This window comes from Palaemon carinicauda, chromosome 39, assembly GCF_036898095.1.
Source record: "Palaemon carinicauda isolate YSFRI2023 chromosome 39, ASM3689809v2, whole genome shotgun sequence".
NCBI lineage: Eukaryota > Metazoa > Arthropoda > Malacostraca > Decapoda > Palaemonidae > Palaemon > Palaemon carinicauda.
Window position 1 is genome coordinate 35,256,180 of NC_090763.1, and position 16,740 is coordinate 35,272,919.

The window sequence follows — 16,740 nt, forward strand, 5'->3', positions numbered from 1 at the left end:
TATTGTACTTCACCAAAGGGACAGCAATCCCATCCATCCATATACCAAGGCACTTCCCCCAATTTTGGGGGGTAGCCGACATCAACAATGAAACAAAACAAAAAGGGGACCTCTACTCTCTATGTTCCTTCAGCCTAATCAGGGACTCAATCAAGTTCAGCTGGTACTACTAGGGTGCCACAGCCCAACCTCCCACATTTCCACCACAGATGAAGCTTCATAATGCTGACTCCCCTACTGCTGCTACCTCCGCGGTCATCTAAGGCACCGGAGGAAGCAGCAGGGCCTACTGGAACTGCGTCACAATCGCTCTCCATTCATTCCTATTTCTAGCACGCTCTCTTGCCTCTCTCACATCTATCCTCCTATCACCCAGAGCTTTCTTCACACCATCCATCCACCCAAACCTTGGCCTTCCTCTTGTACTTCTCCCATCAACTCTTGCATTCATCACCTTCTTTAGCAGACAACCATTTTCCATTCTCTCAACATGGCCAAACCACCTCAACACATTCATATCCACTCTAGCCGCTAACTCATTTCTTACACCCGTTCTCTCCCTCACCACTTCGTTCCTAACCCTATCTACTCGAGATACACCAGCCATACTCCTCAGACACTTCATCTCAAACACATTCAATTTCTGTCTCTCCATCACTTTCATTCCCCACAACTCCGATCCATACATCACAGTTGGTACAATCACTTTCTCATATAGAACTCTCTTTACATTCATGCCCAACCCTCTATTTTTTACTACTCCCTTAACTGCCCCCAACACTTTGCAACCTTCATTCACTCTCTGACGTACATCTGCTTCCACTCCACCATTTGCTGCAACAATAGACCCCAAGTACTTAAATTGATCCACCTCCTCAAGTAACTCTCCATTCAACATGACATTCAACCTTGCACCACCTTCCCTTCTCGTACATCTCATAACCTTACTCTTACCCACATTAACTCTCAACTTCCTTCTCTCACACACCTTTCCAAATTCTGTCACTAGTCGGTCAAGCTTCTCTTCTGTGTCTGCTACCAGTACAGTATCATCCGCAAACAACAACTGATTTACCTCCCATTCATGGTCATTCTCGCCTACCAGTTTTAATCCTCGTCCAAGCACTTGAGCATTCACCTCTCTCACCACTCCATCAACATACAAGTTAAACAACCACGGCGACATCACACATCCCTGTCTCAGCCCCACTCTCACCGGAAACCAATCACTCACTTCATTTCCTATTCTAACACATGCTTTACTACCTTTGTAGAAACTTTTCACTGCTTGCAACAACCTTCCACCAACTCCATATAACCTCATCACATTCCACATTGCTTCCCTATCAACTCTATCATATGCTTTCTCCAGATCCATAAACGCAACATACACCTCCTTACCTTTTGCTAAATATTTCTCGCATATCTGCCTAACTGTAAAAATCTGATTCATACAACCCCTACCTCTTCTAAAACCACCCTGTACTTCCAAGATTGCATCCTCTGTTTTATCCTTAATCCAATTAATCAATACTCTACCATACACTTTTCCAACTACGCTCAACAAACTAATACCTCTTGAATTACAACACTCATGCACATCACCCTAATCAGTCAAAAAGCGAGGAGAATATCCAACCAATGTTACCGCTAGCGCCGGCAGGGAAGATATGGATACCGATGGAATGGTTTCTAGGTACCTTGCTAGAGGCGCGCATGTAGCACACCTGGCTATCCAATCTGCGATTGGCGCGAGTTTTGAATTTTCTGCCGTGACGTCAGGGACATAAGCTATATATATATAACCACCAGGTAAGTCTTGTGTTTAAAAATACAAATTACTCCCAAATTTGTCATTTGCCCCGACGCAAGATACAAACTTTCCGCTCTTTAATATAGCAGACTCACCCCTTCCAGATTCTGAAAACCCCCTCCCCTTCTAGGTCCGGCAAACAAATCCCTTACCTCCCCACGACTCCTACTCCTTATTTCCTAAAACTCAAGCATTTTTTAATGCTGCAGTGCTGGAAAAAATAAACGTGTTTTTCCCATTAGTATTGATGCTTTGAGCTGAATTTCCATGAGGTGCCATCAGCGAATTCAAATTGGAGTCCCGTGGCACCATAATTCTCTGTGGGGGGAAAATAACGGCATTTGTAGAGATGTATCCTGCCATCTGTTTATGTCGGTCGGCTCAAGTCATTGATCAAATATAGAACAGGTGTGTGTAGATTCAAATGTTACTCATCTTTCCCATATATGTGTGTATATACAGCTTGGGGCTAGAAGGAAACAACAAGGAGCATTTAGAACTGTCTCCAGAATAAAATGTTATCTACACTAAAAAATGGAATTTCAATACAATCTATTTCTATACTGACCTAATGTTCATAATATTTCTCTCTGAAAGCTCGGTTTCATCAACATTCACCCCTTAAACTAAAGCATTTCCAATTTTCTTTTCAAATGTCCTGTTTTCTTTCCCTTCAATCAACTTATGCTTCAAGTAAAGTAATGAAACAATAGTGGTTAACGGCAACCAGTGATTGCTTGTTTAAGCACCAAAACCTTTGTTTTTCTGTCTCTCTGACGGCTTCAACTTTACAACTGCTCTACTAATCCCACATTGTTCAAATTCATGTTTATAAGTGCATTTAAAGATGTCTTCTATATTTGTAAATAATTAATATGCTATGTAGATTCTTTAAGAGAATTATTTTTGGGAAACCATGACCCGCATTGTCTTTGTGTCTCATGTTGGGGACAGTAGGTGATCTGTGCCCATTCTGCAGACCATGTATATGGAGGGCCAAGTTATAGGGGGCTACGGAGCTATGCAAAGTCTGAGATCACATTTATGACCATGGAACCTATAGTGACATAACAACAGAAACAGAGACAGTGATGCATCCATCAACAAAACGAATCCTGGTTAATTTTGATAGCTAAAAGATCCTCAACTTCCAAACATTCAGACACAAACACAAATCCAACAGAAATCATAAACCTCAGATATTGTATCAAAATTTCAAAATTAAATACTGTAATAAAATATAAAATATAATGCAGTAAGCAAGACAACATTTGCAATATGAGACGCGACTATTTGTTGACCTTTGCAGCTAAAAATCATAGGCATTAAGTTAGGTGAAGCTTACCCTAGCCCAAAATTTAACAAAATTCGACTTACAAACATCATCTTGGAACCTATTAAGTTTGTAAGTTGAGGATTTTCTACAGTCATGACTTCAGGCCTTAAGCTAATCTTTGTGAAAATGATATTTTAATTATAAAATAAATTTTTGAATATACTTACCCGGTGAATATATAGCTGCAACTCTGTTGCTCGACAGACAAAAAAAAACTGTACAAAAAACTCGCCAGCGATCGCTATACAGGTTGCGGGTGTGCCCATCAGCGCCAACTGTCGGTCAGATACCATACTCCATGTAAACAAAGACTCAATTTTCTTCTCATCCCACTGCGTCTCTATTGGGGAGGAAGGGAGGGTCATTTAATTTATATATTCACCAGGTAAGTATATTCAAAAATTTATTTTATAATTAAAATATCATTTTTAAATATTTAACTTAGCCGGTGAATATATAGCTGATTCACACCCAAGGTGGTGGGTAGAGACCAGTTAAATATGTTTACATCTTATGAGCTAAGAGTTTTTATTTCATTTTAGAAGTTATCAAAATAACAAAAACAAAATAAATAGGTACCTGGTAAGGAAGTCGACTTAGACGATTACTCTGCCTTATAAGTACGTCTTCCTTACGGAGCCTCGCGATCCTCTTAGGATGCTGACAGACCCCTAGGAGCTGAAGTATCAAGGGCTGCAACCCATACAACAGGACCTCATCAAACCCCTAATCTGGGCGCTCTCAAGAAATGACTTTGACCACCCGCCAAATCAACCAGGATGCGAAAGGCTTCTTAGCCTTCCGGACAACCCATAAAAAACATTTCAAGAGACAGATTAAAAGGATATGGAATTAGGGAATTGTAGTGGTTGAGCCCTCACCCACTACTGCACTCGCTGCTACGAATGGTCCCAGTGTGTAGCAGTTCTCGTAAAGAGACTGGACATCTTTCAAGTAAAATGACGCGAACACTGACTTGCTTCTCCAATAGGTTGCGTCCATTATACTTTGCAGAGATCTATTTTGCTTAAAGGCCACGGAAGTTGCTACAGCTCTAACTTTGTGCGTCTTCACCTTAAGCAAAGTTCGGTCTTCCTCACTCAGATGTGAATGAGCTTCTCGTATTAACAATCTGATAAAGTATGACCAAGCATTCTTTGACATAGGCAAGGATGGTTTCTTAACTGAACACCATAAAGCTTCAGATTGGCCTCGTAAAGGTTTAGTACGCTTTAAATAGAACTTAAGAGCTCTAACAGGGCATAAGACTCTTTCTAGTTCATTGCCTACGATCTCCGATAAGCTGGGAATATTGAAAGATTTAGGCCAAGGCCGAGAAGGCAGCTCATTTTTGGCTAGAAAACCAAGTTGCAGCGAACAAGTGGCTTTTTCCGACGAAAATCCGATGTTCTTGCTGAAGGCATGAATCTCACTGACTCTTTTAGCCGAGGCTAAGCATACCAGGAAAAAGAGTCTTAAGAGTGAGATCTTTCAGGGAGGCTGATTGTAACGGCTCCAACCTGTCTGACATGAGGAATCTTAGTACCACGTCTAAATTCCATCCAGGGGTAGCCAAACGACGCTCCTTGGTGGTCTCAAAAGACTTAAGGAGGTCTTGCAGATCTTTATTGTTGGAAAGATCTAAGCCTCTATGCCGGAAGACCGATGCCAACATGCTTCTGTAGCCCTTGATAGTGGGAGCTGAAAGGGATCGTCCTTTTCTCAGGTATAAGAGAAAATCAGCTATTTGAGCTACAGAGGTACTGGTCGAGGATACAGAAACTGACTTGCACCAGTCTCGGAAGACTTCCCACTTCGATTGGTAGACTCTAATGGTAGACGCTCTCCTTGCTCTAGCAATCGCACTGGCTGCCTCCTTCGAAAAGCCTCTAGCTCTCGAGAGTCTTTCGATAGTCTGAAGGCAGTCAGACGAAGAGCGTGGAGGCTTTGGTGTATCTTCTTTATGTGTGGCTGACGTAGAAGGTCTACCCTTAGAGGAAGACTTCTGGGAACGTCTACTAACCATCGAAGTACCTCGGTGAACCATTCTCTCGCGGGCCAGAGGGGAGCAACTAACGTCAACCTTGTCCCTTCGTGAGAGGCGAACTTCTGCAGTACCTTGTTGACAATCTTGAACGGTGGGAATGCGTAGAGATCCAGATGTGACCAATCTAGGAGGAAGGCATCTATATGTATTGCTGCTGGGTCCGGGACTGGGGAGCAATAGATTGGAAGCCTCTTGGTCAGCGAGGTTGCAAAGAGATCTATGGTTGGTTGACCCCAAGTGGCCCAAAGTCTCTTGCACACATCCTTGTGGAGGGTCCATTCGGTTGGAATTACTTGCCCTTTCCGACTGAGACAATCTGCTATAACGTTCAAGTCGCCTTGGATGAACCTCGTTACTAGGGAGATGTCTTGACCTTTTGACCAGATGAGCAGGTCCCTTGCGATCTCGTACAACGTCAGTGAGTGGGTACCTCCTTGTTTGGAGATGTACGCCAAGGCCGTGGTGTTGTCCGAGTTTACTTCCACCACTTTGCCTCGAAGGAGATACTCGAAGCTTTTCAAGGCCAGATGAACTGCCAACAGCTCCTTGCAGTTGATATGCATGCTCCTCTGACCGAGTTCCACAGACCTGAGCATTCCCGACCGTCCAGTGTCGCGCCTCAGCCCAAGTCCGATGCGTCCGAGAAGAGAACGTGGTGGGGAGTCTGAACAGCCAGGGGAAGACCCTCTCTTAGGTTGATATTGTCCTTCCACCAAGTCAGACAAGACTTTATCTTTCCGGAAATCGGGATCGAGACCGCTTCTAGCGTCTTGTCCTTTTTCCAGTGAAAAGCCAGATGGTATTGAGTCTTGTTGTTCAGCAACGTCCTCATCAGATAGTTCCTCATCCGAAAACTGATAAGGAAACGGCAACGGAGTGGGCAACGTCTGGCTCGCTGAGTCCGGTCGCACTGGTGCATGCGTGACGGAGTCGGACGCAACGTCATGGAACTGCTGCACAGTCTGTGAACTGTCAACAACCATGGGTGCGCGAGGACGCACAGCGTCCACCCGAGACTGTCTAGACCGTCTGGGTAGTCACCTCTGATGGTTGTTGAACGTCCTGAACGTCAACAACCACCTCCGAGCGTCGCTTAACGTCAACGTGCAGCTGGCAACCCACACTGGGTCGCATCGGTGGAGGAACCACCTCAACTGGTAGACGCGAGAAGGTTACCTCAGCGTCAACAGGACGCACAACCGACCGCTTGGAAGGTTGTTGGCCAGAAGGTTCAGCAGCAACCTTCTCCGCATTAAAGCCCTCCATCAAGGACGCAAGCTTGGACTGCATGTCTTGCAGCAAAGCCCATTTAGGGTCTACGGGAGCAGGTGCGGCAACAGACGGGGTTAGCGACTGAGGCGGTACCGCTTCCCATCCCTGAAAGCCTTGTTTATGCATGACATAATTGAACAGCAAAACTTCAAAGGCTCGAAAACAGCTGTGAAGTTGACCTGTAAAATCTTGGAGCATCTCCTGGCCAGGCGCCAGGGAGAGTCTACGAGATTTGAGAAGTCTATTTGGGCAGAGGCAGGAACTCCCAAGCCGAGAACTTCTCTCGTGTCATATCAGACTCTCGCTCTATAAGCCAGTTTAAAAGAAGGGAAAGCAAAGGCTGTATCCCCCAAACTCCTCCTGGTGATAAACCAGTCGCCTAGCAAACGTAAAGCTCTCTAGGAGAGCGAGAGAGCACTAGCTTATAAACAACGGCTTCGAAGTAGCTAGGCCTAGTGTAAGCTCTGACGTTTAGGCGAACGAGGAGCAGCAGTTACAAAAAGATCCGGACAAAGATCCTTAAAAATCAGCATGATTTAATTAAAGTCCATAGAGGGCTAAGCAGCTTTAGGCTCCTCTCCGTCTGACAGAGTCCTCAAGGGAATATCAGTAGGAGGGGGAACAGCAACTTCCTCATCTAAAGGAACCTTGTCCGATAATAGCTGAGTCTCAAGCAAGGGAGAGACCTACCGTGGTGGCAATGCTTTACAAGCAGAGTCCACACGCACTGGTGCATTAGTAGCGGACCAGGATGCAACGTCATGTAACTGCTTGACAGTCTGTGAACTGTCAACAACAACAGGTGCGAGAGACCAGGACGCAACGTCATGTCACTGCTTGACAGTCTGTGAACTGTCAACAACAACAGGTGCGTGAGGACGCACAGCGTCCACTCGAGACTGCTTTGACTGCCTAGAATGAGCAGTCAAAACAACTCTAGAATGCGGAGGTTGACGCACAGCGTCAAAACAAGTCAACTCCGATTGTTAGCGAAAGTCCTGAACGTCAACAGGAGCATCAGCAAGTGGCCTAACGTCCAAATGTGGCTGAAAATCCACACGAGACCGCATCGAGTGTGGTTCTAAACAACCTGACTGACGTGACTTAGCTACGCCAACGTCAACAGGATGCACAAAGGAACGTTAGGTTGGCTGAAAGCCAGGATCTCGATGAGATAAACGGCTAGGCTCAACGGACTAATCGGCAGAATAGTCTTCCATAAGGGAGGCAAGCATATTCTGCATGTCTTGCCGTACAACCCATTTAGGATCAACGGAAATGGTTGCGGTAAGAGACGAGGGTAACGTCTGTGACCGCAACACTATGCCAACAAAAAAGACTCTCGGAGTCTGTGTTACGCTTTTGTTAGGCGGCGAGCAGTTTTCCGATGACTGCATAGGGTCAGAGCTGTCCTAATGGCTGCAACCAGGACGCTGGACCTGTCCTGAAAGGACTGACTTTCGCTTAAGGGCCTCGAAACCTTGTATCAGGTTTCTTATGCGAAAAGCCTTCGGATGACGAGGAGAAAATTGTCTCTCTCGCCTTATGGTAGGGGAGATCTTGGTAAGATACACCCGATACCATAGAGGGAAACGTCTGTTCGCTGATCAAGGCCTCTCGAACCCATAAGTCGTACGACATTACTTCTCCCCTGGGCTTGGGAGCTTGCAAGAGGTCCCAGACTAGGTGAACGACAGGCACGAACAGACGAACCCTCGGACGCAACACTGTAACACTTTGCGCAATACTGTATCACTTTATCACTACGATTTTCTGTTTTGCACTTATTTCACTGAAATCGAAACTTTTACTGATTTCTACCTGAAGCACGCAATTCTACCCTCATCAAAAGGTAGTAAATGCGAAATCAGTCGTATAATGCAAGCACATTAATACCAGCAAAAAAAACAGTAAACATCTTTTAAGATAAAAAAAAAATCAGTGATTGGGGAAGAGAATAAACACTAGTTCATTCAAAACTACGTTTTCAATCTCTCACCGTACATTGCCAGGGGACGAGAATAAAACTAAAAACGTTTTATCCTTTCTCCCCGTACAGAGACTAGGGACGAGAGTAACTCGAGAACAACGTTACCCGCTTGAACGGAACGTTTTCTCTCCTCTCTCTCCCTCCGTCTCTATCTCTCTCTCTCTTTCTCTCTTGATTTCGCACCTAAGAGAAGAGCCCAATTACGTTTCGTCAAAAAAACATGTTATTTGACCAAAGGAAAAAAAAAAAAACTGAAAGGTTTTTCAATTAAAAAGTTCCTTTAAAACAGAATTTAAAACATTTAAGCTTTGAAAGAAGAATGAACAAAACGTCAGAATCGATTTACTCTTTCTGCAAAGTGAAACCGTGATACTCTCTCTCTCTCCCTATCGTAACGATAGAGCGCAAACTGCGTAGCATAAATAATCTAAACGTTAGTTCATCTTTGAAAACAGTACGAAGACTATTCAAAGAAATTCTTTCATAAAATATTTCATTTAAAAAGTTTTAAATCCTTAGCTCTTTAAAAGCTATTTACGATTGAAAGGGCTCAACGTTGTTTAACTTCGGTTTCCAAGTTAGGACCGCCTACTCTCAGGAAAGGTCGCATATAAACAAAACATTAAAATTTATTTTTATGTTTATTATAAATGGAAAGTTAATCGAAGAGGCCTAATAAAGGCGGTGAGATATAAAATATATAGAGGAAAATCTATAATTAATTTATAACGTGATAAGATAATTACTAAAAGCCTAAACACACTTCCGTCTAAGGGAAGGATCGGCCATTTAAAAGTCAAAGAAAGTCCATACTCTCTTTGTCACCAAAAATTAAATCTATCCAAAACGAGTTCAAGATTTAAGATGAAGATAAAACACCTGCACTGCGAAAGCTCAAAACCAGAATATAGTACTTCACCAAAGATGATGGGAAAAACTCCAGGTTTCAACAGCGAGTAAAGTACGTCTTGTCGACACGTCGACAGAGAGAAAATTGAGTCTTTGTTTACATGGAGTATGGTATCTGACCGACAGTTGGCGCTGATGGGCACACCCGCAACCTGTATAGCGATCGCTGGCGAGTTTTTTGTACAGTTTTTTTTTGTCTGTCGAGCAACAGAGTTGCAGCTATATATTCACCGGCTAAGTTAAATATTTAAAACTTTAAATTTCTTAACAAAACAACTGTATCTTATAATTACCTGTAACAGCTTGTACATGCTACGAGATGACGACGCTAGCATTCTCAGAAATTTATGGCTTTTTTCCTCTTGTTTTAATGCCCTTTCCATTGAAGTAACCTGTGTTGAATAGAACACGATTACTGTAAATCTAGATGAAAATATTACTACAAATTAAAATAAATTACCATAATATTACAACAAATAAGTAATATAACACGAACATAGCTTGATCAAAATAAAACACAGTGTGAAAAACCGTCTTGAAATATAAGGAAAAAACGATCTTTCACAACCTCTGAAAATGTTAACATGGAGCAATGCCAGAAGTCTAGAACAAGGTGAGGGAAAGAGAACAAATAACCAATCAGACTCAGGGTTTCTTAAACAAAAATTCTTTGATAAAGTCTTCAACACTCTTACAGCTGATAGTCAATGTGTAGTCCAGAGTTCTCATGGGTAGAGGTACATTTATATACAATTTCAGCTTACCTGATTCCTTTATACAAACAACAGAATGGACCAAAATTGAGGAAAGTATCTCTAAATTCTTTGCAAAGATACAAAATTAACTACCATGAGTAGAAATAGGTGTCTGGGTAGCCCCCAACCACCCTTTACCTACCCACTATTAGTGGTTACACAGGGTTGCCACCTTGCACTTTAAATTTAACGGCTGCCTTCCAGCTCCGCCAAAGTAATATCCAACCGAGATACTACCGCTAGAGTTATGGGGTCCTTTGACTGGCCAGACAGTACTACATTGCACCCTTCTCTCTGGTTAGGGTTAATTTTTCCTTTGCCTACACATACACCGAATAGTCTGGCTTATTCCTTACAAATTCTCCTCTGTCCTCATACAACTGACAACACTGACTTTACCAAACAATTCCTCTTCATCCAAGAGGTTAACTACAGCACTGTAATTGTTCAGTGGCTACTTTCCTCTTGGTAAGGGTAGAAGAGATTCTTTAACTATGGTAAGAAGCTTTTCTAGAGGAAGGACACTCCAAAATCAAACCATTGTTCTCTAGTCTTGGGTAGTGCCATAGCCTCTGTACCATGGTCTTCCACTATCTTAGGTTAGAGTTCTCTTGCTTGAGGGCACACTATTCTGCCTTATTTCTCTTCCTCTTATTTTATTAAAGTTTTTATAGTTTATAAAGGAAATATTTATTTTGGTGGTGTTGTTGTTCTAAAAATATTTTATTTTTCCTTGTTTCCATTCTGCACTGGGTTACTTTTCCCTGTTGGAGCCCTTGGGCTTATAGCATCTTGCTTTTCCAACTAGGGTTGTAACTTAGCTAATAAAAATAATAATAATATAAATAGCGGAAGGTTTGTTAGTATGGGAACAAATGAGGCATCTGTACTATATTACCGTACTTCTAAATCTAAATTACAGAGGTCAGCAGTGAAACAAAATCATGACAAGTTTTCCTACAAATTATATGCGTGTATACTGAATAGCAAATATTTTCAATATAAAGAATAAACTCCACATTGATAAAGTGACTTAACCACCCACCTCTCGTTTCGTTGCAAAGAGCATGCGCCCCGATGAATGCAAAAACTCATTCCATCGCTTCTTCTTTATTTCAATCTCATGAGGAGATACAAAATCTTTCTTCTTGTCGGGCAGCTTTGGATCGCTTTCTAAATCTCGCAAGCAATCTGCAATCATCGATACGAGTCTAGTGATCTGCCGCAGGCGCAGATTGTTTTCCCCTATGCCACGATACACAGGTAATTTGGGTCTTGAAGACTGCTGAGCTTGAGTCTGTTTTGCCTTGCCGCTTATTTCCCGATTCTTTACGGCTCCTTTGCTAGGTTTCTGACCTGTGAAGATTTTGTTTCCCTTTCCAAGGGCTTTCGATTTCTCTTGAGATCCACCTTCCCCTGTCTTCGATTGTTCAGAAGGAATGGGTTCTGCTTCTTCACTTTTGGTTAGTCTAGCCCTCAGGAGAGCAAGTCTTGCCATGGCTTGAGCTCTGTCAATTTCTTCGGGATCCAAGTACTGTTGATAAAATAAAAACTCGATTAAACAGGTTTTCATCAAAGTCAGCCCTGAGAGAGAGAGAGAGAGAGAGAGAGAGAGAGAGAGAGAGAGAGAGAGAGAGAGAGAGAGAGAGAGAGAGAGCGAGAGAGAGAGAGAGAGAGAGAGAGAGAGAGTGTGTGTTACAAGGATTTTGGATGTCTCAGACTTTTTAGTTCATTTGTGGAGACTCCATTAGCTCTTTGGTAGAGTGATTTAGTTTAAACATTCAGAGAGTTCTTATGATCTTGTCTAACTTATTCTTGAACTCGTTTACGGTGTTACTGTTTACTACATCCACTAGAGGTCTATTCCGAGTATTTGCTATTTTGTATGATATACATTGCCACATTGAGTGGTGTTGTATCTTTTCAATTACAGTTTGTATCCATTACCTCTAGAATGATTTGTGCTAAGCGTGAATAGATTGTTGTAATCCACATTTGTTATTCCTTAAGAATTTTGAGTGCCTCTATTAACTGTCCCCTTAGTCATCGAGTTTGTAAATTACACACACACACTGAGAGAGAGAGAGAGAGAGAGAGAGAGAGAGAGAGAGAGAGAATGTTAAGTTCTGACAAGGACTATTACTAATTTTTAATCACCATGTCAATGGAAACTTTTCCAAAAGTATCATTTTGAATACTGGAACCCGTCACATGTGATTTCATTGCCTTTGCCTTTTCCTTTCAGTGGGCCCACTTTTTATAGTGCTATACCTCTGTACCCACAAATGAAACCAACAAAAAAAATAAAACTATAAATAGACAAATATACTATAGAAATTCCACTTTCAATAAAATACTTTGATTAAATAAAATGCTATGAATAAAAACTGAAGAGACCATCATTAAAACTAAACAAAAATACAAAACAAAAACTTAAAAGTACAGTAAAAACTTTTTACTTTAATAATGAATTGAATTTGTTCTATAAAATAATATCAAGAAACAAAAAATAAGGCCACTTACAATAAACATAATTAGTAACCTTGCTATTAACTACAACAACTTTCAATAGAATTCAGAAGTCCGAGCTTACCTTATAAGAATGGGGAGCTAATTTGTGATGCCTCCTTGGTGTCCGTGAAGCTTTTGGTACCAATCGATGAAAAGTTATAGCAGTAGGTATCTGTACCCTGTGCTCAAGGCCACGAGGTGATAACTTTCTCCAGTGAGATTGGTGGAGGTGTTGTGCAAGTTGTGGATATTGCTCAGACATATTCTGTTCAAAACAAATAGTAATCAATGAATAATTATTTGATCACATATACCCTGTTACTATAAGAAAACTATTTAAAGAATTATAAACAGGCTGAGGTCACATGAGAACTGATATAAATTCTTTAAAATCCTTGAATTTAGCATTACTAGCTTCCCAAATGACATGGAAGATTGATTTTCCTAAGGTATTCTTACGAACCTCCTTACCAGGCAACTTCAAATGCACATACTGTAACAGGATCCTACATTGTATCAGTTAAATTTAGGAATATTATATAACTGGTCGCTATTCAATTGATGTTTCCACAATTTAACCAGCAAAATTACTCACAGCCATGAATATTAACAGATTACAGTATTAACATTAAACAACTCATAAAAATCCATCACTTATGCATGCAACATTCAAATAACCAGAAACTTCAAAAGAAACACAGTTGAAGGAGAGATACACTAAGTTGTGCCAATTATGTGCCCCAACACCTGTAATTTTCAAGCAAATGTAGATCACCTGTTCTTTGTTAGCTTCCATCTAGGCAACATAAAACAGTCCATGCTAGAACTATACTCAATTCTTTTTAATGAGGCGCGTTTGCACTGACTCGCAGCGGTGCCCTTTTGGCTCGGAAAAGGTTTCCTGCTATCTGATTGGTTAGAATTATCTTGTCCAACCAATCAGCGATCAGGAAACTTTTCCGAGCTAAAAGGGCACCCCTGCGAGTCGGTGCAAATCTGCCTCACTAAAAAGAATCAACTATAGTTTATATCTAGCCTGGCCCAGACCATTGGAATTATGATACAATCATATGCATCACAAGATACCAACATAAACATAAATAAATCCACCCAATTAAAGAATAAAAGGCTCATCATCAGAGCAACTTTCCTTCGGTACAATTCCAATTGATGATAAATAGTTAGAAATACAGTATCATAGAAAAATAGTAACCTGCTGATGTGTTACCATACTCATATTTTGTCGAGTGATGTCGAGATGGGGGATAGGCTGAGGATCTCTGATCAGCTAAGGGGGCGGTGATTTATATCAGGTAAGAAAGCAGCGATTTCTATCAGGCTAAGGAGGCCGTGATTTATATTAGGCTACAAAAAGGTGGTAAATATATGATACTTAAATTTCTAGAAAACTAGAATTTGCTGCAAAAAATGGATGAATGCTGGCTATCTAGACATATTTCTGTGTATGGCTTATGGGGACTGGGTCAAAATAACATACATATCGACTGAATAGGTTGTGAACATTATTTCTGTGTCTACATCAACTTATTACTTTTGAGAGACTAATGGTGGGTTGCTACAACATCATTGTTTGAGATCGCTTGAAGATTTTCCGTTTGTTGCATGACATAATCGTTAGCTGGCTTTTTTAACCAAATAAGAGCTTCTAAATATTTGAGCATAAGATGTTGCTTTACCCCTGCCATTTTGTTTCCCCATTTCCTCTTCACTTTTGCTGTCGCAAGTGGGCAATCTCCCAGTGGGGAGTTTAATCTATTTTGAAATTTAATGTGATTTCATCTATTTTGTTAACTGGTTATATTTATAACTTTCCCAGTTCACACTATATAGCTATTGTTGCTCACCTGACAGTCTAAAACATTATTATTATTACTTGCTAAGCTACTATCCTAGTTGGAAAAGCAGGATGCTATAATCCCAGGGGCTCCTACAAGGAAAATAGCCCAGGTAGGAAAGGAAACGAGGAAAAATTAAATTTTTAAGAAGAGTAAAATTAAATAAATATTTCCTATATAAACTATAAAAATCTAACAAAACAAAGAAGAGAAACAAGACAGAACAGCGTGCCCGAGTGTACCCTCAAGCAAGGGAACTCTAACCCTGCTACCCCCTTTACACTGCCGTATACAAAGTTAGACATAATAATACATACAGGTGGCCGCTATCATATATACACCCCTCACAATCTACATGAGGAAACAGATATAAGAACAGCACCTAATCTAATGTAGGAACCATTTCCATACCTAAGGCGGGGGGATGTCCCACTGCAATCCCCCCCCCCCCCTTTTAGACTTTGCAGTTTGTTGGGACAATGTGAAAAATCACAATCTACCAAAAGAAACAGACATAAGAACACCATCTAACCTAACCTAGGAACCATATCCTTACTTAAGGGGGGGATGCCCCACTATAACACTTTAGACTGTTGTTTTCTTAGCATACCTTGTCTCAGCGATCTACATTCACCCGGTTCTTTACACTGTCGGCAGTAAATAGAATTATTACAAAGATACTAAAATTCCTCTTAACACGTCAACAAAACCACAAGTTTCCGGTATTTGTTGTAGCCTGATTGGTAACGTCTCTGTCTGGTGTTTGCCAGACTGGGGTTCGAGTCCCGCTCACACTCGTTAGTGTCATTAGTGTCTGCAACCTAACCATCCTTGTGAGATAAGGTTGGGGGGTTTGGGGGAGCCTATAAGTCTATCAGCTGAGTCATCAGCAGCCACTGCCTTGCCCTCCCTGGTCCTAGCTTGGGTGGAGAGGAGGCTTGGGCGCTGATTACATAACATATGGTCAGCCTCTAGGGCAATGTCCTGGACTCCTGATTGCTAGGGCAATGTCACTGTCCCTTGCCTCTGTCATTCATGAGCGACCTTTAAACAAATACATCAGGAAACTTACTCTGGCTTCAGCTCGTGTGTAAAAATAATTCGTAACTCTGCAGAATATCGGGTGTTCTCTTTGTCCAACTCAATACAATTTCATTGCCGAGCAATTAAACTGTGTACAGTGTACACACAAATGGCAATTACAAAGTAACTAACTGACAGTACGTAGTTTGCAAACTGTCATTTAAACGCAGATCGGAATGAAGGTTCAAGAACATAGTTGAGGTTTTGTCTTTACAACGGCTCCTCCTCGTGTGTTCGCTTTGTTGGGGATAATTCTTTTTCTTCTTCTTATTATTATTATTATTATTATTATTATTAATTGCCAAGCTACAACCCTAGTTGGAAAAGCAGAATGCTATTATCCCAGGGGCTCCAACAGGGAAAATAGCTCAGTGAGGAAAGGAAACAAGGAAAAATAAAATATAAGAATAACATCAAAATAAATATCTCCTATTTAAACTATAAAAACTTTAAGAAAATAAGTGGAAGAGAAATAAAACAGAATAATGTGCCCGAGTGTACCCTCACAAGCAAGAGAACTCTAACCCAAGACAGTGGAAGACCATGGTACAGAGGCTATGGCACTACCCAAGACTAGAGAACAATGGTTTGATTTTGGACTGTCCTTCTCCTAGAAGAGATGCTTACCATAGCCAAAGAGTCTCTTCTACCCTTACCAAGAAGAAAGTGGCCACTGAACAATTACAGTGCAGTAGTTAACCCCTTGGGTAAAGAAGAATTGTTTAGTAATCTCAGTGTTATCAGGTGTATGAGGACAGAGGAGAATATGTAAGAATATGCCAGACCATTCGGTGTATATGTAGGCAAAGGGAAAATGAACCGTAACCAGAGAGAAGGATCCAATGTAGTATTGTCTGGCCAGTTAAAGGACCCCATAACTCTCTAGCGGTAGTACCTCAACGGGTGGCTGGTGTCCTGGCCAACCTACTACCTATCCCTGTGGATAATTCTTTCTATTATCCTTATGGATAATTTTTCTATCATCCTTGTGGATAATTCTTTCTATTATCCCTGTGGATAATTATTTCTATTATCCCCATGAATTATAAGCAACCACAAGGGTAAACTAGAGGGGCAGCTTATTTCCCGATCTTTTGCTCGACTTTGGCCTTTGACCTAAACATGTGTTAATTGGCGTGGATTTTCGTACACTATAATATGAACCAAA

The 16,740-nt window shown here is 41.3% G+C and overlaps 2 protein-coding genes across 5 annotated transcripts in view; both read right to left on the reverse strand.

Moving 5' to 3' along the window:
* The window catches only part of LOC137631115 (uncharacterized), a 104,021-nt gene extending 88,249 nt beyond the window's left edge, over positions 1-15,772 (reverse strand). For both annotated transcript variants that reach the window (XM_068362765.1, XM_068362766.1), the window contains exons 1-4: positions 15,562-15,772; positions 12,716-12,898; positions 11,168-11,656; positions 9,661-9,759 (exon numbers count right to left, since the gene is read on the reverse strand). In XM_068362765.1, coding sequence (XP_068218866.1) covers positions 9,661-9,759; positions 11,168-11,656; positions 12,716-12,895 — 768 coding nt within the window. In that variant the 5' untranslated portion in view covers positions 12,896-12,898; positions 15,562-15,772. The remainder of the gene's footprint in view (positions 1-9,660; positions 9,760-11,167; positions 11,657-12,715; positions 12,899-15,561) is intronic.
* LOC137631117 (plasmolipin-like) overlaps positions 1-16,740 on the reverse strand; it is a 232,385-nt gene that overhangs the window by 180,245 nt on the left and 35,400 nt on the right. The gene's annotated exons all lie outside the window — the stretch shown is intronic.